The sequence below is a fragment of the Gastrolobium bilobum genome, unplaced genomic scaffold, assembly GCF_033153095.1.
Source record: "Gastrolobium bilobum isolate Gb01-03AN ecotype WA unplaced genomic scaffold, APGP_CSIRO_Gbil_v1 utg3122, whole genome shotgun sequence".
NCBI lineage: Eukaryota > Viridiplantae > Streptophyta > Magnoliopsida > Fabales > Fabaceae > Gastrolobium > Gastrolobium bilobum.
In genome coordinates, this window is record NW_026897077.1 from 206,685 (window position 1) to 232,658 (window position 25,974).

The window sequence follows — 25,974 nt, forward strand, 5'->3', positions numbered from 1 at the left end:
TTATGCTTATTATTTTTCCATTTCTACTTTATTTATTTCTTTTCAATACCATTAAATAAAATCTCAAGATGAGAGAGAAAGTGTAAAGATTAGTTGAGATTCTAATATAACGATAATGGAGATAAATAGACAAGTAGACATGGAAAAAAAAGTTGGCACAATATCTCAAAGGCAACAAATGAGCAATCAGCAAGTAGTTTTAAGGATGATTGGATCATGAAGAATATACAATGTTTTTATCTTTACATGTATTCAGAAAATTTCACATATATAAACCTGGATTGTGATTCAGATGTAATTTTACATAAAAAAAATTTAGTACTTTCATGTAATTGTCACGGAATTCAACCTTTTTTTTTCCCACTACATATAAATAATAATAAAAAAAATTAATATTTCAAGATAGTGTCTACACCTGACCTGCTTTACTATAGGATGCGGGGTAAGGAGTAAAATATCCTTTTCATGACCATCTAACATATTACATTTTTATGTACACAGGACATATCCAACTCCTGTGTCAACCCTCGTACAATCCTAAGATACATAAAATATCAGTAGAATACATCTTATTTAGACCTTTAACTTATGTTCATCATGACAATACAATCCTGGAAAACAGTTCATGGAAGTCATTGAGTGAGAGATAAGCAAGAGCTTTGAACCTCCTATATTTATGTCCACAACGCCTCTAGCCATCAACACCATTTTTTTTTTTTTTTGCAACCAGCAGTCCATCTAAATATGGACTGGTCATTCACTCAATATACCTAGGGGTGTTCATCAACCGAACCAAACCGATTCAAACCACAATAACTGAATCGAAAAACCGATAACCGAATAACCCGAAAATCGAAAAATCGAAAATCGAAAAAAAATCGCAAATTTTAATTGGATTGGATCAGTTTTCGGATTGAGTGATGAAAACCGATCCAATCCAGACCGATCCAATATATTAATTCTCCTCTACCTACTTGGGCCTTTCCCCAATCATCTCCCACAAATTTTTAAACTCAAGACCCATTAACCCATCAACTAAATCCAATAAAAAATCTAGTCACATCTTATCAACAAAGTTTTATCTGTGTAAAGCTTCATATCTCATTGTCGAAAAAATTATATATATATTATTGTTTACTAATGCTTTTGTATTTCAAAAGAAAAAAATTTACAAAGACAATATATACAAGGGTTCAAGTTTTCTCATGTTGTAGGATAGTAGGAGAGAAAAAAAGTAGAGAGAAGTTAAATATGGGTCCCATCTTTTATATTAAAAAATAAAAATAAAATTAATTGGCACGGAAAACGAATTTGTGTAGGAAAAGATGTTACTCTCATGTAACATGAGAGTATTATTTCCCTATATACAAATGATGTTATTTGCACAATAATTATGAAACAAATTTAGGAATTTCAAAAAACCGAAAATCGATCCAATCCAAACCGAAAAAAATCGGATCGGATCGGATCGGATTTGAAAAAAAAATCCAAACCGGATGGATAATTACATAATCAAACCGAAGGGATTGGATCGGATGATTTTTGCTCGCAAAACCGATCCAATCTAGACCGCGCACACCCCTAAATATACCTATGAATCAGACAAAAGCCTAATTTGAAAGCTTATCAAGGCGAGAATCCATGATCTGGTAGACAGATTCAAGAAACATATATTCCTCCATGCCAGGTAACAATGATTCCTGTGCTTCACAAATAATCTCCTCAATTACAGATTCCTTGTTTAAATTTTCCCTACACATAATGCTTCCAATTGCATAGGGAGTGAGACCTCTCTCAACCCCTTTCTTCAATAACATTGTGGAGATGCGGAGTGTTCGGGCACATTCAAGTGGAATGTCCCACCCATAATATTTCAGAAGTTCTATATCTTTTTCAGCATCCAGAGAATTAATATAATAAACTGTATCAGGAGAGTAAGGCTGACATGCTTGGGGCCAGTAAAGCCAATCAAATGTGCAATCTTCGAACTGCAGACAGAATAAAGGATTGAGCCCTTACATTCAACAATAAAAAGAATCTTAATTTTAGCATTCCAAGACTTATATGTATCAATGCAATATCCAAATTCCTTTGACCTATAAAGTTCAGCATGTCAATTGTTCTGCATACATTGCTTGCATAGAAAAATTATGTTGCAACACATTCATCCATGCAAATAACATCTATGCAAAATGATTTATAAGAATCTTGAGAATGTCTAAAACAAACTTCTTGAAACACGGTTTTCTTACATCCAATGTAACTCTTTAAGTATCATAGACGCCAAAAAGAAAACACAGCATAGATACAAGAAACACTAGACAAGAATGGGAAATGCTTACTTTCTGTGGCAGACAGTAGCCATGATCAATGGGAATGAGCAAAGTGTGGCCACCTTCCTCTTTTCTGAACAATATATTCCCAGCGTGTCTATCTGAGTCCGATTCACAAAGAATCGGTACATTGGCGACACCAGCTTGGACCTTACCCTGGCGAATCAATCCTCATATATCTTAGTGTGGACGGAGCTGTGACACCAATGTGTGTGTCGGAGTCCGATTCCATTGCTTCAGTGAAAATAGGATTCAGACATGCAAAGGAATTGCAGGGAAGAAGCAGAAGCTGATTCATGGTGGCAGAGAGCTTGCACGCAAAGATACACCCATCAGGGAGTACGGTGTTGCTGCCGGGAATGTTCTTCATTTGGTTCTCCGTCTCTCTGATATGATCTCCATCATTTTCAGGACCATATGTGGGAAGGAATTTGAATTTCAGATTGATCGGCATAGAAATGTTGGGCAACTTAAGCAACGGATTAAAAAGAAGGGGAAAGGTTTTATTGATCTCGAGGATGAAGAGCTTTTACGAGGTGGTGAAAAACTCGATGACAAGAGAATGTTCCATGACATGTGCAAGAGTGATGATGACGTGATCCATTTGATAATTCAAAAATCAGCAAAGGTTAAGTCAACACCAGTTCACAAAGATTTGGAGCTTTCGGTTGTGGCAGCTACTCCAGGTGTAAGAGAGGACCAGTCAGATACCACCTGGTGTAGATTTCTGGTTGGAACCAATTTTTGTGAATCCAAAGGTCAACTTTTTTCCTTTCCTTTGGGACATGATCAATTCCACATTCAATGGTATGAAAAAAGGAAATCACCCTATCATAACTTCTGAGGGCACATGTGGGACTTATTTCATGCATGATTCCACAGGTATGGAGTGTGTTTCAGTTTTTAAGCCCATTGATGAGGAACCAATGGCGGTGAATAACCCACGAGGACTACCAGTTTCATCTAATGGTGAAGGTTTAAAAAGAGGGACAAAGGTGGGAGAAGGAGGTGTGAGAGAAGTTGCAGCCTACATATTAGATCATCCAAGGGCTGGGCCACGTTTGGTGTCAGGTGAAGCAATAGGCTTTGCCGGTGTTCCTCCTACTGTTATGGTCCAGTGCTTACACGAAGCATTTAACCACCCAGATGGGTATGCTTGCTCATCAAAGCATTCCAAGATCGGGTCATTGCAGATGTTCATGGATAATGTTGGTAACTGTGAGGATATTGGACCAGGGGCTTTTTCTGTGGAGGAGGTGCATAAGATCACCGTGCTCGATATAAGGATGGCCAATGCAGATAGACACGCTGGGAATATATTGTTCAGAAAAGAGGAAGGTGGCCACACTTTGCTCATTCCCATTGATCATGGCTACTGTCTGCCACAGAAAGTAAGCATTTCCCATTCTTGTCTAGTGTTTCTTGTATCTATGCTGTGTTTTCTTTTTGGCGTCTATGATACTTAAAGAGTTACATTGGATGTAAGAAAACCGTGTTTCAAGAAGTTTGTTTTAGACATTCTCAAGATTCTTATAAATCATTTTGCATAGATGTTATTTGCATGGATGAATGTGTTGCAACATAATTTTTCTATGCAAGCAATGTATGCAGAACAATTGACATGCTGAACTTTATAGGTCAAAGGAATTTGGATATTGCATTGATACATATAAGTCTTGGAATGCTAAAATTAAGATTCTTTTTATTGTTGAATGTAAGGGCTCAATCCTTTATTCTGTCTGCAGTTCGAAGATTGCACATTTGATTGGCTTTACTGGCCCCAAGCATGTCAGCCTTACTCTCCTGATACAGTTTATTATATTAATTCTCTGGATGCTGAAAAAGATATAGAACTTCTGAAATATTATGGGTGGGACATTCCACTTGAATGTGCCCGAACACTCCGCATCTCCACAATGTTATTGAAGAAAGGGGTTGAGAGAGGTCTCATTCCCTATGCAATTGGAAGCATTATGTGTAGGGAAAATTTAAACAAGGAATCTGTAATTGAGGAGATTATTTGTGAAGCACAGGAATCATTGTTACCTGGCATGGAGGAATATATGTTTCTTGAATCTGTCTACCAGATCATGGATTCTCGCCTTGATAAGCTTTCAAATTCGGCTTTTGTCTGATTCATAGGTATATTTAGGGGTGTGCGCGGTCTAGATTGGATCGGTTTTGCGAGCAAAAATCATCCGATCCAATCCCTTCGGTTTGATTATGTAATTATCCATCCGGTTTGGATTTTTTTTTCAAATCCGATCCGATCCGATTTTTTTCGGTTTGGATTGGATCGATTTTCGGTTTTTTGAAATTCCTAAATTTGTTTCATAATTATTGTGCAAATAACATCATTTGTATATAGGGAAATAATACTCTCATGTTACATGAGAGTAACATCTTTTCCTACACAAATTCGTTTTCCGTGCCAATTAATTTTATTTTTATTTTTTAATATAAAAGATGGGACCCACATTTAACTTCTCTCTACTTTTTTTCTCTCCTACTATCCTACAACATGAGAAAACTTGAACCCTTGTATATATTGTCTTTGTAAATTTTTTTTCTTTTGAAATACAAAAGCATTAGTAAACAATAATATATATATAATTTTTTCGGCAATGAGATATGAAGCTTTACACAGATAAAACTTTGTTGATAAGATGTGACTAGATTTTTTATTGGATTTAGTTGATGGGTTAATGGGTCTTAGAGCAAAAAAGTTCCCCATCATGGCATCAGACTATTTAGATTTTAAAAATGTATAATTTGTAAGTTCTCTCAAGCTCAAGTCTTCTTTCTACTTTAAAGGAGTCCAATAAGTCTGAAGAAAAATTGTTCCAGGCAGCAGAAGCATGCAGCAAATGGTTATCTGAAGTCTAAACCTATTACTTTGGCAGGACATTCAGCATTTAAAACAACAAAAAGAAAACAAAATAAAGGAAACGTTTAAGTTTACATCCTCATGGACATACCTTAGTTTCAGAGATATATGGATTTTTTTATTTATTTTTTTGTAATAAGATATATGGATTATTGTCAACATGAACTGATAGTACAATTAACACAAAACCTGGCTACTCTATTCATAACAAGAAAGTCTTACATTTTTAATTCTAAGAATGCATAAAATTCTCCTGGAAGCCTTATGTACAAAAACACAATATAAAAAGGTCAAGAGAAGACCAAACACCACTATCCAAAATACCAACCTCATCAGAAGATTCAAGACCAAGATGCTCCTCATGAAACCAGTCCTCACATATACAGCACTGAATCATCTCTACTTGTTCGTCAGCATCTGGATCTGGATAAGGGCGACCACATGTGCAATACGAACCTTTAAAGTTGTGATTGTATGAATTCTCAACATTCTCTACATCTTTATTTGGGAAAATCTTGCAGAAGAATTCACCAAACTTTGAATTCCCACAATCACACCTGAAGTTTCTTTTTGTCCATAGTTCCACAATCTTTGCAACATAGTAATAATAATGAAACCATAGGTTATTAGTATGCGTATTGTTCAAGCAAACAAAATCACACTGGATTTATATTCAATAAATTTTATTTTAGCAAATAAAGATCAAGTGTATCGGTCCCAGCATCATAACATGTCTAATACAAGTAAACATCACATACCCCCCTGGAAAAAAAAAATGGCTACTTTTGATTAATGCATCAAACCTAATCATGATTTAGGTGTAACTTAGAAGTTGAAGAAAGTGTGTGATGGTAACATCACCAGCATTTAATCAGGGACCCAACACGGACTACAGATCAGTTATTTAGTGTACAAGTCAAATCTACAATTGAAAATTTTAGGAAATTCAACATCCGAAATTATACATGATTAATTAATAATTGAAAAAAGTTATCAAAGATTCCTATCTTTCTTTACAAAAGCACATAATAACAGCTAAATTTCATTCCAAAACACCTGTTGTCCTCACAAATCAAAAATATATTTAACTAGCACAACGTGAATTAGTCTCGCATTTCACTGTCAAAAAGTAAATATCAAAACAAAATTCATATCCATTTTCAGTTTTATAGTAATGCAATCCAAATTTTAAAGTCATAAGAAAAGAACTACCTGATGACCATCATGGCAAGACAATGAGCAAGCTGTGCAAACTCCAGCATTCCCATCTGGGGTACAGGTGAGGCAAGAGAAAATTGCCTGCCTTTTCATATAACCTTTGCTATAGGTACACTCCTTACCATCATCACCCCCTAAAACTAAATCAGCTTCCTACAAATTGAATAAATTATAAAGGGAAAAATATACGATTAAAGAGTCAACATTTTCAACTCATACAATATTCTAATAACAGTACCAAACATAACAACAATAAAATCAGTATTAAGTAGAATAGCTTATGCCAAATCACAATTGCTTATAGCTTGAATATCAACGAGCAGCTTCTTTCTAATAAAGTAAAGTGCAAATGAAGAAGAAAACAATTTCAATTAGATGCAAATTATACACCAGCCACCACACTCCAATAATACTATCAAAAACCATCTATGCCCCACATTTGTAGTCCATAATAGAATAATAGATGATTACCAAAAAAAAAAAAACAGAACTTCATTTCATTTCAAATACACCAGTTAGTCATCTTTGATACATACCCACCATTCACTTTTATTTGCCTCTAAATAAATTGGTGATTAACACAAAATGAAGAGCAAGAAACAAGCACAAAGAATGTTTCATATTTCTGGGAACATAATTTACATTTTTGCAAGTATTACAATAGCCAACAGAATACATACGCACACTAATATCACAGTGTAGATTATGAGTTCTCAGATATCTTCAAGCATAAGCCTGAGTACGTGCTTCAGAATGGGATTTCCATAGTCAGATTTTAAACAGAACTCATAATCTCCAGGTTTTACAACGAAACCAATCTACACCAAAGTGCAACCAGTGATTTCTCATCCCATCCAATGTCTGCGAAGTGCAAAATAGTTTGAATATTTTCTTCAGACAGATATTTCATATCTAAATGAGATATACAGTATCACTAAGCCAACTCAAATGCCTATATAAAATTGTCAAAATCTTAACAACTACAAGGTTACTCAGATAGTCTCATAGGCTGAACACTTCAAATTCTCCAAGAGAACCTATAGGCTCCGGTTACTGGTTAAAAGACCATAAGTAATTATGCTGGCCTTTATCGTAACAATGATAAGAGCAAAAAAAAATATTACATCTAATTCACAATCATAAAATAGATCTTGACAATAGATTCATCAACCAAATGAGATGCAAAGTAATTATATCGGAGAACCATTATCAGAGATACGTAACACCGTTCATCAAAGAGATAGAAAAATGACTGACCAGTTCCCGTTCCTCAACTTCCTCAAGGTACTCGCCGATTGTAACAGCCGGTTCAGCTTCATCGTCAAACGCATCATCCATTTTTATTTGACAAGTTTCCGAGTTCTGGTTTCGGAGTTTCACGATCCGTTCCTAAAATACAACGCAGGGATAGAAATTGATGAACAGAAGAAGAAGAAAAAAAAAATGCATCCGAATAGGGCACAGATTCCTTCTGCGAAGAACTTACTGGATTAAGAAACCCTAGATTCCACGAAAACAAAGAGGGAAAATGAAAATAAAGGTAAACAAAATAAAACAAAGAACGGAAAAATGAGTAAAGCACCAAAATTTGTGAGTGAAACGCGTTGATGAAGTGGAACCCTGTGTGCGTTTTTATTTTATACAGGGTAAGGGGGACTAAGTGATACAGCACGAGCAGATCCGGGTTAAAAAGATTGAGATCGTGGCCGAGATCAAGACTGAGATTCTAAATTCACACTGGAAGAAGGAAAAAGATTCATCTTTTGAGGAAAGGATCCTTTTTTGTGAAATCATATATCAATATTTAATAAAAGGAAACTTTTTGATATTTTATATCAATATTTAATAAAAGGAAACTTTTTTCTAAGAAAAGGATCCTTTTTGGTGAAATCATATATCAATATTTAATAAAAGGAAACTTTTTGATATTTAATAAAAGGATCCTTTTTGGTGAAATCATATATCAATATTTAAGAAAAGGATCCTTTTTGGTGAAATCATATATCAATATTTAATAAAAGAAAAGGATCCTTTTTGGTGAAATCATATATCAATATTTAATAAAAGGAAACTTTTTGATATTTTATATGAATATCTGATAAAAGGATTATATTTTTAATATTATTTGGATTATCTTTATAATATTATATTAATATTCAAGAAAAAGATCCAAAGAGACCAAAAAACATGCTGCCACATGAGCTACGTGAACTTCACAAATTTAGTCTGCAGGACAAATTTGACAAATGCAAATGACGACTTTTAAGACACATTGAAATACGAGCAAATTTGACAAAAATGTAGAATGATTTAAAGACACCTTCAAGCAAGGAAGCACGGACACTTGTAAAAATAGGAAGAGTCGGGTCCGACACGCTCCGACACGGTGTCGGACACGCGGTTGACTTTTTCCGACACGTTGACCATTCCGACACGCGAATTTGACCGTGTCCGACACAGTCAAATAGCATTTTCGTAATTTTTTTAAAAAAAATGTTTTTTTAAAAAAAAAATTAAATTTTTTTTATTTTTTTAAAAAAAATTATTTTTTTAAAAAGTTAAAATATATTAATAAAGTTTCCACCTGATTATATTATTTTATCTTTTTGTCTTTTTTCCCCTTAAGTAGATAACAGATCATCTCAACATCATTGTTGTCAATTCCTATCACGCTCTTGTTGTATCTTCTTCTCTCTGATCTCTCTCTAATATGATTTGATCTCTCTATCTGATATTATATCTCTCTCTCATCCCAGTTCTTATTTATTTTATTAAAGCTTCCATCTTTATAACGTGTTGATGGGTATTATTAATTTAGTTTCATTTTTTTGTTAAATTATTAAATATTAAATGAAATATACCCTATATAATTTAAAAACATTATTTAATATTAAAACGTATCCCAACGTGTCGAAATCCATAATTTTTTAGGATTGACGTGTCGGAGTGTCGTGTCGTGTCGTGTCACGTGTCGCGTGTCGTATCGGTGCTACCTAGCCTTCAAGTCAAGAAAGATATATTAACACTTTTGTCATCCATGATGCACTGTGACGATAATTGATTCCTTGAAAGCTCAGCGCACAACAGAGCCGCTGATGTAAGCACTATTGTGTGCACAAGCTTGAGTCCGTGTTGGCCAAGCTCGAGTCCAGCGATATCAATTCCTGTTAGTCGAGATAGGTGGACGGGATATATGGATTCAAAATTACTGTGTGAGAAATTGACCGGTTTGAATTCAGAATGTCGAGTAATATCGGTAATGTCAATAATATCATATTTATTATGAAATTATTGCTGATTAATTATTATTAATTACTGATTGGCGTGAATTAATTATTACATTGAATCAAAATAATTGCTAATTATGAGGTAATTAATGCTGATTGCTGATTGAATTAAATCAATCATTGACTGTCTTCCTCATCCTCTATTACTGAACATTTGTTTCTATGCGAGAAAGAGGAAAACATGTGGTGTGAGCCCCATGCACCAAAGTATGATAGCATCATCTCGGATTGGAGGGCGGGATAACACGGAACGAGCCATTAAAGACATCATCATGCAAGGAAATAACCATTCCAAAGAAATTGACTTCCATCGAACAGAATATGAGTCAGATAAGGAAATAACCCCTTCTACTTTAATTTGATTTTATTTCTTTCCTTTCAATTCATATGATATAGCTCAAATGAGGAAAGGATATCAATATTTTGAATAATATATATAATATATTTAATGCTACAAACATGTCTTCATAAGATTGCAAATTGACACATTATGATATAATTTCCAAACACGTTGCACTTGAAGCAACATGGTTTTGCTAGAAGGGCATGTGTTTTTTGATCGCTGCCCAGCTCTCATTTAATAGCTATAGTCGGCACACACACAAGAAAAATAGGTGTAATAATGGCAACCATTGGAGTTGCAGTAGAATTCTTGTCTTCATGCAGGAAGGAAGAAACATATCAGATAACGTTCTTATTGAGAACATGGGGCACAGGCATTGGCTGCGTTTTTAGTTGTTTTTAGTGCAAGACGATTCAGCCACTAAGCCTATTATACTTGTCAAGTTGCCATTGTGCTATTAGCAAGGTTATCGCGGAATCAAATTCTCTCTATCTCTGCTCATACAAGGGGTGGAGTAAGAAGACAATATGTGTGCAGCTTTGTGTAGCAGTAAACGCAAATCCAAAAAGGCAGCATTTGAGGATTGCGATTTCGTTTGATCATTTCTATCCTAATATCTCTATTTTATTTGTTATTTTCATGGAATTTTTAGTTGGCATAAGAATTATTTCTTATATATGCGCATACATTAATATTATATGCCATGATGATACCATGATTCTTTGGAAATTAATTTAGATGCTAATATGTGTCTTGGTTAGTATACATGCCTTGAAGCATTGATCACTATCTATCAAAAAACACAACTGGTGTATATTTCCAGTAATTCTGCAGTTTTAATTGATAGCCCCACGCACGAAGTGGAGCACAAAATGTGCTACAATATGAAGGAAGACTCTTGTGGAAGACTCCTACTACTTGGATCGATCCTCCACAACTCTCCAACATAAAGGCATGTGGAAAATTGATAGCCCAAAAATATGCCACGTGGCCTATTAAATAATGTTACCTTTTGAATGTTGCACTTTCTCTACTCAAGCACAAGCACTAAGTGATGGTGAATGGCTACATTTCTTACCACGATGACCCTAAACGGCTTTAGACACTTTGGAAGACACACTCTGGTTCCATTAATACAAATCTTCCAAATACACTTGGACCAAATATTCCCGCTCATCAAGGATCAATTCTCACGCCATTTAACAGACTTATTACTACAAGGCGTACAACCGCATAAGTCAATCCAACTTGTACCTGTCATAGGGCGGTGTAAGAGAGTCCTATGTGTACGCTCGTTGCTCGGGTTGCCCCAACCCCGGAAAATGTTTACTCAAAAGAAAATGTTTACTCAAAGAAAGTCAAAAGATACTTAGAAATGACCACAATGAGACCTGCATACCCAGTACGAGATGCAGTCCTAATATTCACTGAGATGCAACAGAGATACGGCTTCTGCCTTCACATGCAAGGTGAAAGTACCAAATACACAAAATAAGGAGAAAAAGCATGCTATCAATTACTACGTCTCATACAACAGAAAGATTAGTGGTGAAAGTATCAACTCAGATAAGAAGAAAAGTCATTCTATGTTATTTTTATTTTGAAATATTCTTAATTTTCTAAAACTCTAGCAAATAGAGTGATTGAAAAATATATCTTACTATTCATCAACTCAATGCGAAAATAGCATAAGAAGCAATAGCTAGAAGGTTCACCACATGGCTTATGCGCCCAATCAAATGTTTTTATTTTCGCAGACAGGTACAAGGAATGTAGGTGTCAGTCGGCATGAGTAGCGTTGAAGCGCCGATTGGCAAACATACTGCTTTGACAGCAAGTCAAATTAAGAACGGCAAAAGGAACCAAATTAAGGAAAAGCTAGGGAAGCCAGACTACCAAATATAAGAACGCAAATAGATGTCGTGATGCTTCTTTGATGGGGCACTTTTCTCTGTGAGCAACTTGCTGAGATGTGCAGGACACATCCAAAAGCTTAGCTCGGCAGTAATATTATTTAAATGCTATTTGTCATGTCGGCTTAGCATAACTCGGCAAAACGAAGAAAGGGATATTGCTCGATTATTCTTCCAGTGTTTTCCAAAGCCGGTTCCAGTGTGGCAGAGATTGATTGATTATGCCCTTGGCCAGCAATGACACAACATTCCTAGATTGAGCTTCTTCATCGTCCAAAGCATGGAGGCATCCAACAAATGTTGTTCTCAACAAAGCGTTGACATTGGAAATACAACTCAGATAACTAGATAACTTCCTTTATGATAATTCTATTTTATTTCGAATGTCACCATATGACATATTCTATATACACAATCTACTCAAGTAGATAATATTTTGTTGGTAGCTACTAACAATTTTTCCAAGCAAAAGATGGGCAATTGATATGCAGGATGAAGAGGAGTTGGTTGAAATTCAAAATTCAAGGCCAGCTTCAAAAAGCATCTCGACCAACATCCAACAATAAGCATCTCGCCCAAGTTATAACTAGAGTCGGGATCAAGCTTCAATAATTACAAAAATTTGGCATCATGACCAAAAGGAGGATCAGATTTCAGAACCGTCCTCTATTGCAAGCAGGATGGTTATAAAATAACAGGGAAATATTTTGTTCCTTATTTTTATATCCCGAAAATTATTATCATGATTTCATATGACTTCTTGCTGGACCAAATTCTTATACGATGCTTATATACAAAATATATAAATTTTTGAAAGTTGGTCAACATTGTTATGCATTATATGTCGGCAAAGCACGTCGGTAGATAATTTAAATATTATCATGAAAAAAAAGAGCATCAGGTTTCACCATGAGGCTACGTTCCCTATGTTCACAGAAGATCAAGGAAACGGGGGAGCATGGAGTTTTATGATGGGTGCTCAATCAGATCATAGAGCATAAAATATGGTCAAATATAATTTGCTAATTGAATTGATTGCTGATTGCAGCTGAAAAATTGTTGATTGATGATTGAACCAAAATTATTGCTGATTATCTTCTTTATACTGTGATGTAAGGAATAATTAAACAAGTGGTGTGGAGATCCCTTCTAAAAAGGACGGAGACCCAGATCCATTCAAATAAGGAAGAAAATCCACCTGGATGAATACAAGACTTGGGCAAAAGAAGCCAAGCTGAAAGAAGAGCTGATGCAAGAGAAGTCGGGCTCGAGGAAAAAGGCGAATACTGTCGGCCTAAACTTGAAATCAAAATGTTTACATTTCACTTTTGTAGGTTGTGAAGAGAAAGTCAAAATGAAGATCGGCCCACCGGAATATAAATGGTTTATTATTAAGAATGAAGACGGGTTGGGAGAGACGTGGTCCTAGAAAAAGGATCACACCCCAATCCGCGATAAAGACCCAGGATAAAAATCCGGGGTAAATGAAACTATGGCAAAGAAGTCGAGTTAAATATTAAGAAACGTCGAGGTATTTGAACCCGTCTTGCCCAAGGGCAGGATTGCGAGTTCTAGCCAGGCACAAAGCCGAGGTAGTTGAACTCGTCTTGCCAAAACGAGCAAGATTGAGAGTTCTAGCCAGACATAAATCCGGGGTATCTGAACCCGTCCAGCCCAAAGGGCAGGATAGAGTGTTCTAGCCCCGTAAGGCAATCCGGCGGAATTGAACCCGTCCTACCCAAAGGGTAGGATTGAGTGTTCTAGCCGCGGAGACAGACACGGGGTATTTGAACCCGTCCAGCCCAAAGGGCAGGATAGAGTGTTCTAGCCCCGTAAGGAAATCTGTTGGATTTGAACCCGTCCTACCCAAAGGGTAGGATTGAGTTTTCTAGCCACGGAAACAGACACGAGGTGTTTGAACTCGTCTCGCCCACAGGACGAGATTGAGAGTTCTAGCCTCGCAACAATGCAGGGGTATTTGAACCCGTCTCGCCCACAGGACGAGATTGAGAGTTCTAGCCTCGCAACAATGCAGGGGTATTTGAACCCGTCTTGCCCAAGGGCAAGATTGCGAGTTCTATCCCGGCCCAAAACGTCGAGGTATTTGAACCTGTCTTGCCAAGACGAGCTAGATTGCGAGTTCTAGCCTGGCCTACAACGTCGAGGTATTTGAACCCTCTTGCCTACGGGTAAGGTTGCGAGTTCTAGCCCGGCCAACAACGTCGAGGTACTTGAACCCTCTTGCCTACGGGTAAGGTTGCGAGTTCTAGCCGAGGTAAATAATCTTGGAAGATAGGGGAACGCCCTTAGATTCTCAAGTTCTTGCGAATAAATCAAAATTATTGCTAGGAAAGCAACACATCCAACTTTTGACAAGAAATCAGACTTGCGAAATAAAATGAAGAGATCACTGCTATTACATCCCGGCAGCCTGGCAAACTACCGGGCTGGGGGGCAACTGTTGTGGACCTGACAAAGGACCCTATTCTAGAAGGACCAATAAAGGACATCACAAAAGGAAAGGAATCTCCTATTGATGACAATCTTATCCAGACAGCTAAGCAGTTGGACTTGGGCCCCCAATATTCTTAAGAGGCCCAGAACTACACTCCTTCAGGTAACCCATCTATAAATACAAGGTTAAACCAATAAGGTACACATACTCTCTAAACCCTCTCTCTTAGCTTGTCACTGTGCACGCACCCCACGCCTTGACTATGTCGATTATTATTGTGCACAGTGATCAGCCTACCCTCAAGGGTATCTCATTCATAGATACCTGAGAGTAGATCCTAGATAAAATATACCAGCCACCGTCTGGACATCTCTGTCTTTCAGACAGAACAGGAAGCATTGATTCGCAAATCAAATGTCAAATTACGTCCTTCCCTCCAAATAACCAAGTAATCCCATTAAAATTTTAATATTTATCGTGTTTTTTGTATTATAAATATTAATCCAAAATGTGAATCCCAACAATTATTAAAAAATCCAATCCTTTTAATTTTTGAAACAGTGACCGTTTTGCCACTGTTCATCATATTATTTACCAGAATGCTACGCGTACAGTAAAAATTCTCAGAATACCATGCGGGCTAATTCGCTACACAGTGTAGAGAATTATGCCTGCTGATGTGTCACCTCGCCAATGGCCACGTAATTCGCTACACAGTGTAGCGAAAAACGTGGACAAATGATCAGACTGCACAGTCAACATGATGGACACGTGTCACAGTCCTGTTGGACACATAATTCGCTACTCTGTGTAGCGAAGTATGTGTCAGATGGGTCAGTTCATGTCCAGTCAATGTTAGGCCACGTGTCAAAACTCCACGTAATTCGTTGTACCTTGTAGCGAATTAGGGGACTATATTTGTTGTGACTCATAGCGAATTAGCAACGTATCTGACACATCAGAGCCAAGTGTCATCTCCCCTGTAATTCGCTAGGGGGCATAGCGAATTATGAGCAATAATTTGCTACCCACATAGCGAATTAAGTACTATAAATACTTCCATTTTAGGTGTGTTCACCAAGTGCGAAAAATTTCCTTTCATGTAAGCTTTTACTACTTTTGTGTTGTTGTTAAATCTGAATTTTTTTATACTTTTGTAAGATGAGTGAGGGTAGGAATGATTTAATAGCTACTGTTTAATATAATAGGAGAAAATATTTTGGTCCAAACAGGCAAGTTTTTGAAGGTGGTGCAAAAATGTTTCGCATGAGCCCAACATACAATCTTCACGAGCTAAAGAAGATAATATACAAGAAGTTGAGATTACAACGTGGTCAAACTCTTGCTCGGTTGACCGCTAGATGTGCCTCGGGTAACCCCGTGCAATGGGTTGGCGTGGAAATTGTCGAAGATGAAGATGTAACGTTAGTAGTAGATGCAAGCACTTCTGAACACGGCGAGTCAAGATTTATTGAATTGTATGCAGAAGTCAACTACGGTGGACAATCAAGCAGTCAACCTTCTTTACCATCCACTGACATCATCGACATAAACATGGTGCCAGTGGTTAATCCGGAAGATGAGGACGTGTCCCCCACGCTTGCACCACCAACTCAACAAATTTTTGATGAAATCTTGCCGACCCACGACATGTACGATCCATCTTGGCATACGGATAGTTTTGAGGAAGAGCTTAATGAAGATCTTGTTCCGGACAGCGAGTCATTGGATACGGATGTCGAAGGTGATTTTGATTGTTGTCTGTCTACTGCAGTTGGTCAACCAATTCCATCGCCAGGCATTATGGGAATGCAAGACCCTCCAGTTGCAGGTATGTAATCATTAATGACACATAATAAATTATCTAATATCATATTAAACTACACCAATATTGGGGTTTTGGATATGTTACTGTGCAAGAAATGATAATATACCATTTTAGTCTGGAATTAGCCATTTCACGAATGTTAATTGGGAATATCCAGATCAAGAATTGGATGATATGCATGGAGCACAAATACCTAACTGGCACATGGGCGACGAGCTATATAATGACCAATTGTTTGACACCAAGTAAGATGTACACATGGCAATTAAATAATATTGTATGGCAAATCATCGCACAACAGTCGTCGAGAAAGGTGATACGAAAAGGTTGATAATGGTTTGTGGTATTTTAGAAATTTTTACTGTACGCGTGACATTCTGATAAATATTATGATGAACAGTGGCAAAATGGTCACTGTTCCTTAATTTTCGCTAAGCTTGGTTAGTAGTGTTTTAAAGTTACATATTATTTTATCGTAGAGGAGGATTATATTGATAATTTTCTTTTTACAAACTTATAAATTATATTATGTCTTACCAGTAAAATTTTACTCAATAATGTCTTACCGGTAAGATATAATGTAATTTGTGAATAAAAAATTTATAAATATAACATTTTTCTTTATTGTAAACCATAACATTTTTAAAACTTCTTTGATTAGTGACTTTAAAATAAAGTTAATAATTTTAAAAATAAAAAATAAATAAGATTACAAAAAATAAAAAAATTAAATTTTATAATCATTATAATATTTTATATTTAAATAGAATATAAAATAAATATTATTTCATTAATAAATTTTGCAGATACGTGTTTATAAAACGACTTTTTAACATTTACTACAAATTCTTATTTTTTATTATTTCTTGTGTTTAATAAGACTTTTTCCCGATCAACAACGTTAATGGATAATGTACCAAATAATAACGTTAATAGATCGCCTATGATTTTATTATAAATTTTTATTAGTTTTAGACATTTGTTCTTATTTTAAAATAAAAAAATCATCACATATTTTAAACTTATTATCATACAAAACAATAAAGGGTTTAATGTCTCTAATTTATTATTAAAGATAAAATTATTTTCTACACACATATAAAAATGTGTGGAATTCATATTTATTTATTTTCTATTTTTCACATGGACCTCACATATTTTTATATGAGTATATAAAATAATTTTTTCTTCTATAATATGATACTTGGCAATTAGTATTTGATTTTGAGATGCATTTGAAATAATTTGTAAGGAATTTGAATAATTTGCATAATATTATAGATTTAAATCTCAACACTATTATTTTAAAAAAAAAAATTATGACTTTTCTAGAGATGGGACAAAAGGATTTGTGTAGATCCGTTACAATGGGCTTTGGACCAAAATATGTGACAGGCGGGCCTTGTAAGGGAAAAGACACAGCAGTTGCATTTAGGCTTCCCCAACAACAAATTTTGATTTATTATGACAATAAGCAAGTAGACAATAAATGTCATGGTTAGTTTTGTTTATTTTTTATATATTTCTTTAATATATCTCATCAAAATTTTGATTATGTTATTTTAAACATAAAATAATTAACTCAAACGCAAATTAAGCCATAAAATAATAAATTAAAAGTAATTTTTAACTTGATTATTTATTTATTTTTTAAATATATTATAAAAATGGTTCCAAGTTCCAACAAACAATAATAATTTTAAGGTTTGGACCTTAATATTCAAGAAAATATTATGCAAATTTTTTTTATTTCTAAAGAAAACAAATAAGGATGTATCTACTTCTTAAATTTTATGAGACAAAATTATATTATATTTCTTTTTCGGTAAATTAATTATATTATGTTTTAAATTAAATCAAGAATAAACAATGTGCATATTTATTTATTTTAAATATAAGCTCACTTTAAATAAATTTTATGCTAATCTTCACATTTCAACAATTCACACCTTAAGAAAAAATAAAAACACTAGCTACTTTTAAGCTCATGATGTAATAATTGGATTGCATAAAATCGTTCCCCAAAAAAATTATTGTTAAAAATATAACAATCTATTTTTCATCAAAGGATAATTTTTAAATATTTAATATAAAAATTATATTTCTAAACATACAAACAAACATTTTTAGTGGAATAATAAAATATAATTTTGGTAAAAAATATATACTGTGATTATGAACTCTAATTATTAGTTTTATACAAAACTACACTCTTAAATAATTTATTTTGATGTCTTATAATTATTTTTAACAACGTATAATTTAAAATATACTACACCCAAGTCTGAAATATCCTATATTCATATTAATTATTTTAATTAATAATATTGCTAAAATACATATCACAAACATAGCTGAAATTATAATATCAAGATTTATAAATAAATAATAATATTATTATAATTTATATTATAATTTATGTGAACATCATGAGTCATAACTACTTATAATAATTAAATAATGTTTAAAAACATTTTATATTTGTTTTAATTTATTAAATGCTAAAAATTACAAACATAGATTCACACACATATATATAATAAAAATATTTCTTAAATTAGTTATTAGATCCGATCATAATATTTTTATTATTATTAATATTGTAATTTTTTAATCTTTCGGGCTCCTTATTAATATAATAATTTGTTATTATCTCTCTTCATCAATATAATGATAATTAGTGATATAAATGAACCGTGCGGTTTGTCAAGGGCTCAAACCTTGGCTTACTTTAAGTTTGACTTGATATGACTAGTTTAATAAATAGAACGAGCTCAAGTTTTAGCTTGATTAGCAAACAAGCTCAAACCTAATTTAATGAGACTTCGCTTGAAAGTCCGTGAGCTGGTTGATATATTTTTATGTCACTAAATCATTAACCATATTTTTTATATCAAATTGCTCATATGAAAGTGCTGATGGACCTTGGGGTAAGTGCTAAGTTTTCCTGGAGTAGCATGAGGTCTGGTATTAATGCTAATAGGTAGTTTTTTTCTTTGGTTAGGTGTTGTCAGTAGATATTAATTATTAATCTTTTTGTTTGTTTCAATTTGAGGATGTGAATGATAATGATATGAGATGAGACTCAATTGTTTGTCGGGTTTGTTTGGTTATTTTAATAAAGGTCATAGTAAATGTTTTTTTTTTTAATATTACAAATTGTTATCACTGAAATTTTTTAAAGGTTAGTCTATATTACATACTTTTCTTAAATATTGTTCCTCACATTCTCTATTTCGTGAGCTGGATCAATGTTTAAAAAGAAATTGTGGAACTCGTTATTCGATCTTAAAATATATGTGGACTGAGTGAGTTCTATGATTGTTTTTTCTCTGACGAAGGAATACATCACTTGATGCATTTATAGTCTCAATATTTGGACGTATGTGAGTTTGAAAAATACATTTTATAATTATAAATGAGCTCAAGTTAAGCTTTTAATTTTTTTATAAATAAGTCAAGGCAAGCCTAGAATTTAGCTCGTACCAAGCTAATGAGCTAAGTCAAGTTCAAAATATTTTTTTATAGGTTTGACTCCTTTAAGCTAAATCTTGGATCGGCTCAACTCTTTTACACCTCTAATGATATTGAATAATTAAATACAAAAGAGGTTATTAATAAAAAAAAAATGGATATAAATTTCTAGACTAGTTCTCCAAGTATATAATCCCTCTCACTTATCAAATAATTCTACAAAATGGAGGTAGAACTCTTCGTCATTTTATTCATTTTTATATATTGATGGAATTTGGGCTCTTAATTATATGTTCCATGGATCCAAACTTTTGTCATACAAGGAATAACATTATACCTGAAGTGTTCGGCGGACCACATATATAATCCAAATTTGCATAGAAAGAAAGTGGCATAGGACGAGTAAAACTAAGATTATTAGCAGGGTCTCGGACTACACGGAATTCTTATCCTATTCCATATACTTACGTGACTTATTAATTGACAACATTTCGATTGTTCACTCAATTGATCACATATATCTAATGGCTACGTTGTCAATTTCTTTCTTATTTTCCATGGTACTCTTGCTTCCTCACTCAACAAGAAGCACAACTCCAGTTTGCGACAAGAGATATTGCGGAAGCCCTGATCGGGAACTTCCTATTGAGTTCCCTTTCCAATTAATAGAAGGCAATAATCAAAGCAATCGATGTGGGTACCCAGGGTTTGATGTTTTGTGTAATGATAGGAAGCAGAAATTGCTTAAACTCTCACAGGAAATAGGAGAATTCGTTGTCAACTACATATCCCTTGAGAAGCAAAGAATTTGGATTAACGACCCCGATGCGTGTCTCCCTAGAAGGTTAATGCAAAACATGAACCTCAATGATTCACCTTTCCGATGGGACAAGGACAGTTATGATAATTTTGAAAAATTAACCATTCTCAACTGCACGAAATTAGCAGCGAAGTTAATAGTTGAGGGGATATTATATCCTATACCCTGCCTAAGCAATAACAATCATTCGATCACGTATGCGTTGAACTCGTCTCTGGATTCGTGGAAATCATCGTGCAATGAGATTGGCTTTGCATTGGTTCCGGTTAAAGATCATTCCAAAGATTCATCCATAATCGAGGAGGGACTTTACTCTGATATCATGTTGCAATGGAATACACCTCTGTGTGAATGTGAAGCAGACCAACGTTGTGGCTTTTTAACGGATACGGGTCTTACCGTTACTTGTTACAACTTTACTAGCCCGGGTATGTATATTCTTCAATTTTCAATTATACATATTAATTACATATACGAAAAAAGAGATAAATCATAAATGATTTATCTCTTTTTTTCTCACACACTCATTTCATGTTTAATTTCCATGAAGGTGAAATATGAGGATATAGATCCTCTATCTTCTTTCTCTGTGTGCGTACTTTCCCATGGCCTGTCCCTGATGATATAGTCATACAAAGGAGATATTATTAAGTAATGGAAAATGATATTTCTTCAATGAAATACTTACACCACAATTGCACTTTATATATTTGAGTAAGCAAGGATAGAGGAAGTGTGTCGGAATGTGTTTTGCTTGCTTTATTATCTAAAATGAAATTTTAGCATAAGAACGGTAAAACAAAAAATATAGAAATATATAATAAACGAATGGCTTAATATAAATATGGGCTATTTTCTCTCATTTTACAAGTTTCTACACACACAAAATAGAGGTGGGTCTCACCTCTCTCTTTTTTCCCTCTTTACTCTTATCTGTGGATCCCGCTTATGATATTATCTCTGTTACATGAGATAATTCTTTTTATATAATATGAGAAAATAATTTTCCAACAAATATATGTATATATATAACGCGAATGTTATATTTACAAACTTTTTATTTACAAACTCTTACAAACTACACTAAGTATGACCGATCATACTTCAATCAAGAGTATATGACCGGTCATACTTAGTATAATTTATAAAAAAAAAAGTAAACGAATACTTTTCCTATAGATAAATATCATCCTATAAGTAACATTGTAATGTTCAACAGGGTTCTCTAATAAAATATAGTAACAAAAAACAAGTTAATATTAAGATGCGATTAAATAGTCGATATCATTTCACTAGTGTAATGTTCATACGCATTTAAATTTAGATTACTTAACTCTAATTTGACACACACAGAAGAAATTGAACTGATTTATCATATTTCTAACTGTCAAACTTAAAAAATTTCATTAAATCTGAAATCAAAGATACAAGATACACGATAAAATCAAATGAATTTGATTTTGATACGTTATCACTATCAAGAGCACAAATGTCAATTTTGATTTGTAAAAAGTAAAAACATACTTCTTCTTCTTCTTTTTTACTTCTTCTCTTTTTCTCTCTAATTTCTCTTTATTTCTCTCTATTTTTCTTCTCATACTTATTTATTTATTAAGTGCCTCCTTTTTTTATTTTTATTACTTTATTTCTTTAGTTTAATTTTTTTTTTGGTAATCATTTCTTTAGTTTATTTATTTTTACTTTGTATTATTTTTCTTTTTGATTGTTTATTGTTTTTTTTTTTTAATTTTTAGTATCATCGATATTTTTTATTTTTTCTCAATCTTTTCATATTTTTTATTTGGGTTTAGAACTGATTTTGAACAGTTTTAAGAATGTGTAAAAGAATCAAAAGAACTGAATTGCATTGCATTTAAAAAAAGCTAATTTTTAAAAATCAGTTCATGAACTAAATTGGTTTTTGAAAAATCAATCATTTCATGAACAGAATTGATTTTTTTTTCTCTTTTTTTCTTTTCTCTCTCTCTATGTTTATTCTCTTATTCATTTATTTAGTGTCTTATTTTTACTTTATTTTTATTAATTCATTTCTTTAGTTCTTATTTTCACTTTTCTTGTTCTCTTATTTTCTTTTATTTTTCTTTTTAAATATTTGTAGCTGTTTTACTTTATTTTATTTGTCTTTTTTCTCTCTCAATATTTTCATATTTTTTTATTAAAATTTAAATTTGATTTTAAAAAATAAATCAATGTAGTTTTCAATACTAAATTATTTTGTCCAATTTAATTTAGTTCGATAAAAAAAAACCGTATAGAACAGAACTGCGCACACCCGTGATTGAGCTGTCTTGTCTAGTTTGTTGTTAATGAATTAACACTGATATTGAAGTTCTATGTACGTAGGTGGAAGTCCCCCAATTTCTCGCCCTGGGCCTAGGAGAGTCATTTTCTTTCTAGTCTGGGGAATAACTGGATTCCTGTTCTTCTTCTATTGGATAGTTTTATCTGTGTTTAGAAGGAGGAGGCATAGCCAGCAACGATGGACAAACATAGAATCAAATATCCGGGAACCCCCTGGGGTAGTGGTGGTGCTTGATGGATCAAGGATAGAACAATATCCAAAGTTCCAACTAAATGAAAGTGGACAATTTAACGACTCATCCATCGACAAAGTATGTTCAATATGTCTTGGTGAGTACCAGCCCATGGAGACATTAAGGAGCATGCCCCAGTGCAATCACTATTTTCATGTCCATTGTATAGATGCTTGGCTCAAGATGAATGCTACCTGCCCCTTATGCCGAAATGAGCCAGAGGGATCTGTTTTGGTTACCTCTTCCTTGCCTCCTTCTACGTACAGCTTCACATGAATCACCATCATAAATATACTTTTTTTTTCCCCTGCTGTATTCGGCTAGCGATATCTTGTGCCATTCATCATCATAATCTATTTGCATTCTTACTTTCGGTTTAATGTTATGTTAGTTGATCAGATTAAAAAATTCATTTATAAACATGAATTTTAATTTATAAATGAATTCGAATCCCGTTTTTCAAATAAATAAAAAGTTTTTTCTAAATCAAGCCAATACAAATTAATTTAAATCAGATTAAATTATTGTTAATGATTCTAAATCCAAGTTTATTCAAGATTTTAATTTATTTACTTTCAGTTTCTCCGACCCGCTTAATTAGAAAACCAACATTGAATGTGAATGCTTTTAGTAGAAAATTGTCAGAATCGTAGGAATTAATAGCCACCTCAATTGGCAAATACCAACTGCGCTGCCCTAACATAAGATTTCGTTTTTTATATTTACCGACGAGCTGACTTTGAATTAATCTAAGTCACTCCATAAAAACCAATTAGCTTCTAACCAATAGGACCTAGCTATATACATATTTATAGGAATGCTTCCAAACTAAGGGGATTGAGGGTTTTATAGTAACAAGTACAATGGTTGATTCCAACTAATTTTTGTTGAAATAACATGACTATCTTCTTGGATTGTTAATTCTGTTTGATTGTTAGAAGAACTTGCAGGTTTTATATTAAACAAAAAGGTGAGGCTATCTTAATAGTACAAGCTCCTTCTAGCTATTAATATTTGATTGTTAATTCTGTTTCTCTGGGCCCTAAATTGTAAAACGAATATTTTTGCGAATATTTGTTTTAATATAATATTATTTATAGGGCTAGGTTATATTTATAATTTTTTTTTGTTTACAAACTATATTATATATTCTCATAAATACCTTCCTAACTTGAATCTATTTTCGAAAATACATAATTGAGTTTGTAAAAGTTTATAAATATAATATTTTTTTAATTTATATAAAATACAAAAGTTAGTCGGTGCACGTACAGTAGTTTATGAATTAATAATCTACACGGGAAGAATATGTTTTCATGTGACATATGAAGTCGGATGGGGTATGGGAAAACAGACTTACGCAATATTTATTTGTATTTTTTTTTTAAATATATGTTCTTTTAAATGATATAAACTTAGGTCATTTTAAGAAAAAAAAAAAATAGACTTAAAGAGATATGAGTTTCACTGGAAAAAATAAAGACAAAAAAAAAAAAAATATGAATTTCACAGCTTCAAATATCTAAGTTGACGTGCTTGTACACACATTTATCCTCTCTCTTTTTTTATACATGATTTGTATTAATTAGGACGCGCTTTTGACTTGTGTAGTGCAAGGCTAACAATTGTTGAAGTGAAAATAATAATTAATAATAAAAAAAAGAAATACTCCATGTGGATTGACTACCGTGGGAAGATTGAAAATTTCCTAAAGAAATTTAAAAACAAGACTAGCAGAAACGTTAATGTATAGATTTGCGTTCACAAACAAAATACTTTTATACAAATTCTTTATTATTATACTTTGGTTTAACTGATTTTTTTAAGTAAAAAATAAAATAAAATGGTCAAAATCATATAGCGTGGAACTTACATAGGATAGGAGACAAAAGATTTAGTTCAGCAGCATGTTCCTTGTAGTTGTTTCGTCTTTTCTTATTAGTTCATTAATTAGGCGTTTCAGTTATTCTAAGCTATTAACTATAGTTTGACAAAGAAAATTAAAGCGTTGGTTTGGGTTTCCATTTATTTCTTGTAGCTTTGTAATTGGATGCAACAGTGAAGAGGTGCTAGCTTCCTCATCTCATCTCATCACATCCCAATTCTATTTACAGTTTTCAGTCTTCACTTCGTCTCAAATTGAATTGATGGCTACCTTAGCGCAGTTCTGTTTATTGTTGATCATTATATTCTCTCTTCAAAGCACAAGAGGGGGACAGATTTGCGATAGCATGTCATGCGGTGAAATTGATATTCAGTTTCCTTTCGGTTTGAAAGGAGCCAATAAAGGTCGTCGATGTAGCTACCCAAGATTCCAACTTTCATGCGACAAACAAAACCAGACCATTCTTAAACTCTCAGATTCAGGGGATTTGGTCGTGAAAAGCATCAATTACGAGGACCAAACCATTAAGGTAAACGACCCCGATGGTTGTCTCCCAAAACGTTTCTTAGAGAACTTGAGCCTTTCCGTGTCCCCACCATTCATGTTTGATGCCAGCGTTTATGGGTTTTATGACCTCACTTTCTTTCGTTGTCCTTACAACGTAACAAAGACATATCCAGTGCCATCAATTTCTTGCATCAGCGATAACTCTTCATCGGTGATATTTTCATTGTGGAGCAGACCTATTGACACATCACCGTGGCATGAGTGTGAGGTGATGTCATCAGCGCTTGTTCCCATTCCAAATTCAATCATGGAAACATCGCCCTTCTTCTCCCCTGATCTTAACAATGATATTGAGTTGAAGTGGAACAAGCCCACGTGCGGGGATTGTGCTGCTCGTGGCCAAGTTTGTGGCTTCAAAGGTGATACTACGACTCTTCAAGTTGGATGCTTATCCAGTCCCAAAAAATAG

The 25,974-nt window shown here is 33.8% G+C and overlaps 4 protein-coding genes and 1 pseudogene across 5 annotated transcripts; 3 read left to right on the forward strand and 2 right to left on the reverse strand.

The window, feature by feature from the left end:
• Positions 1–1,610: 1,610 nt before the first annotated feature.
• Positions 1,611–2,450, reverse strand: LOC133303886 (phosphatidylinositol 4-kinase gamma 2-like; the record flags this gene model as incomplete). Its single annotated transcript, XM_061503855.1, has 2 exons — positions 1,611–1,988; positions 2,343–2,450. Coding segments are annotated over 2 exons (486 nt in total), but the record flags the coding sequence as incomplete, so codon positions are not given.
• A 20-nt stretch (positions 2,451–2,470) lies between these two features.
• Positions 2,471–4,468, forward strand: LOC133303887 (phosphatidylinositol 4-kinase gamma 2-like; annotated as a pseudogene).
• An 869-nt stretch (positions 4,469–5,337) lies between these two features.
• LOC133303895 (uncharacterized) lies at positions 5,338–8,237 on the reverse strand. 2 transcript variants are annotated; one of them, XM_061503865.1, is made up of 4 exons: positions 8,021–8,237; positions 7,696–7,827; positions 6,433–6,591; positions 5,338–5,809 (listed from the first exon to the last, which is right to left on the reverse strand). In XM_061503865.1, exons 2-4 carry the CDS (start codon positions 7,774–7,776, stop codon positions 5,483–5,485), a joined length of 567 nt encoding a protein of 188 aa, XP_061359849.1. In that variant the 5' UTR covers positions 7,777–7,827; positions 8,021–8,237; the 3' UTR covers positions 5,338–5,482. The 2 variants fall into 2 exon arrangements, with proteins under 2 accessions (XP_061359849.1, XP_061359850.1); XM_061503866.1 differs by having other exon boundaries at positions 7,925–8,237.
• Positions 8,238–20,262: 12,025 nt separating this feature from the next.
• Positions 20,263–23,389, forward strand: LOC133303888 (RING-H2 finger protein ATL20-like). Its single transcript, XM_061503857.1, has 2 exons — positions 20,263–20,986; positions 22,923–23,389. The coding sequence occupies exons 1-2, from the start codon at positions 20,263–20,265 to the stop codon at positions 23,387–23,389; spliced, it is 1,191 nt and encodes a 396-aa protein (XP_061359841.1).
• A 1,955-nt stretch (positions 23,390–25,344) lies between these two features.
• Positions 25,345–25,974, forward strand: LOC133303889 (putative RING-H2 finger protein ATL21A). The gene has a single exon (XM_061503858.1). The coding sequence runs from the start codon at positions 25,345–25,347 to the stop codon at positions 25,972–25,974; it is 630 nt and encodes a 209-aa protein (XP_061359842.1).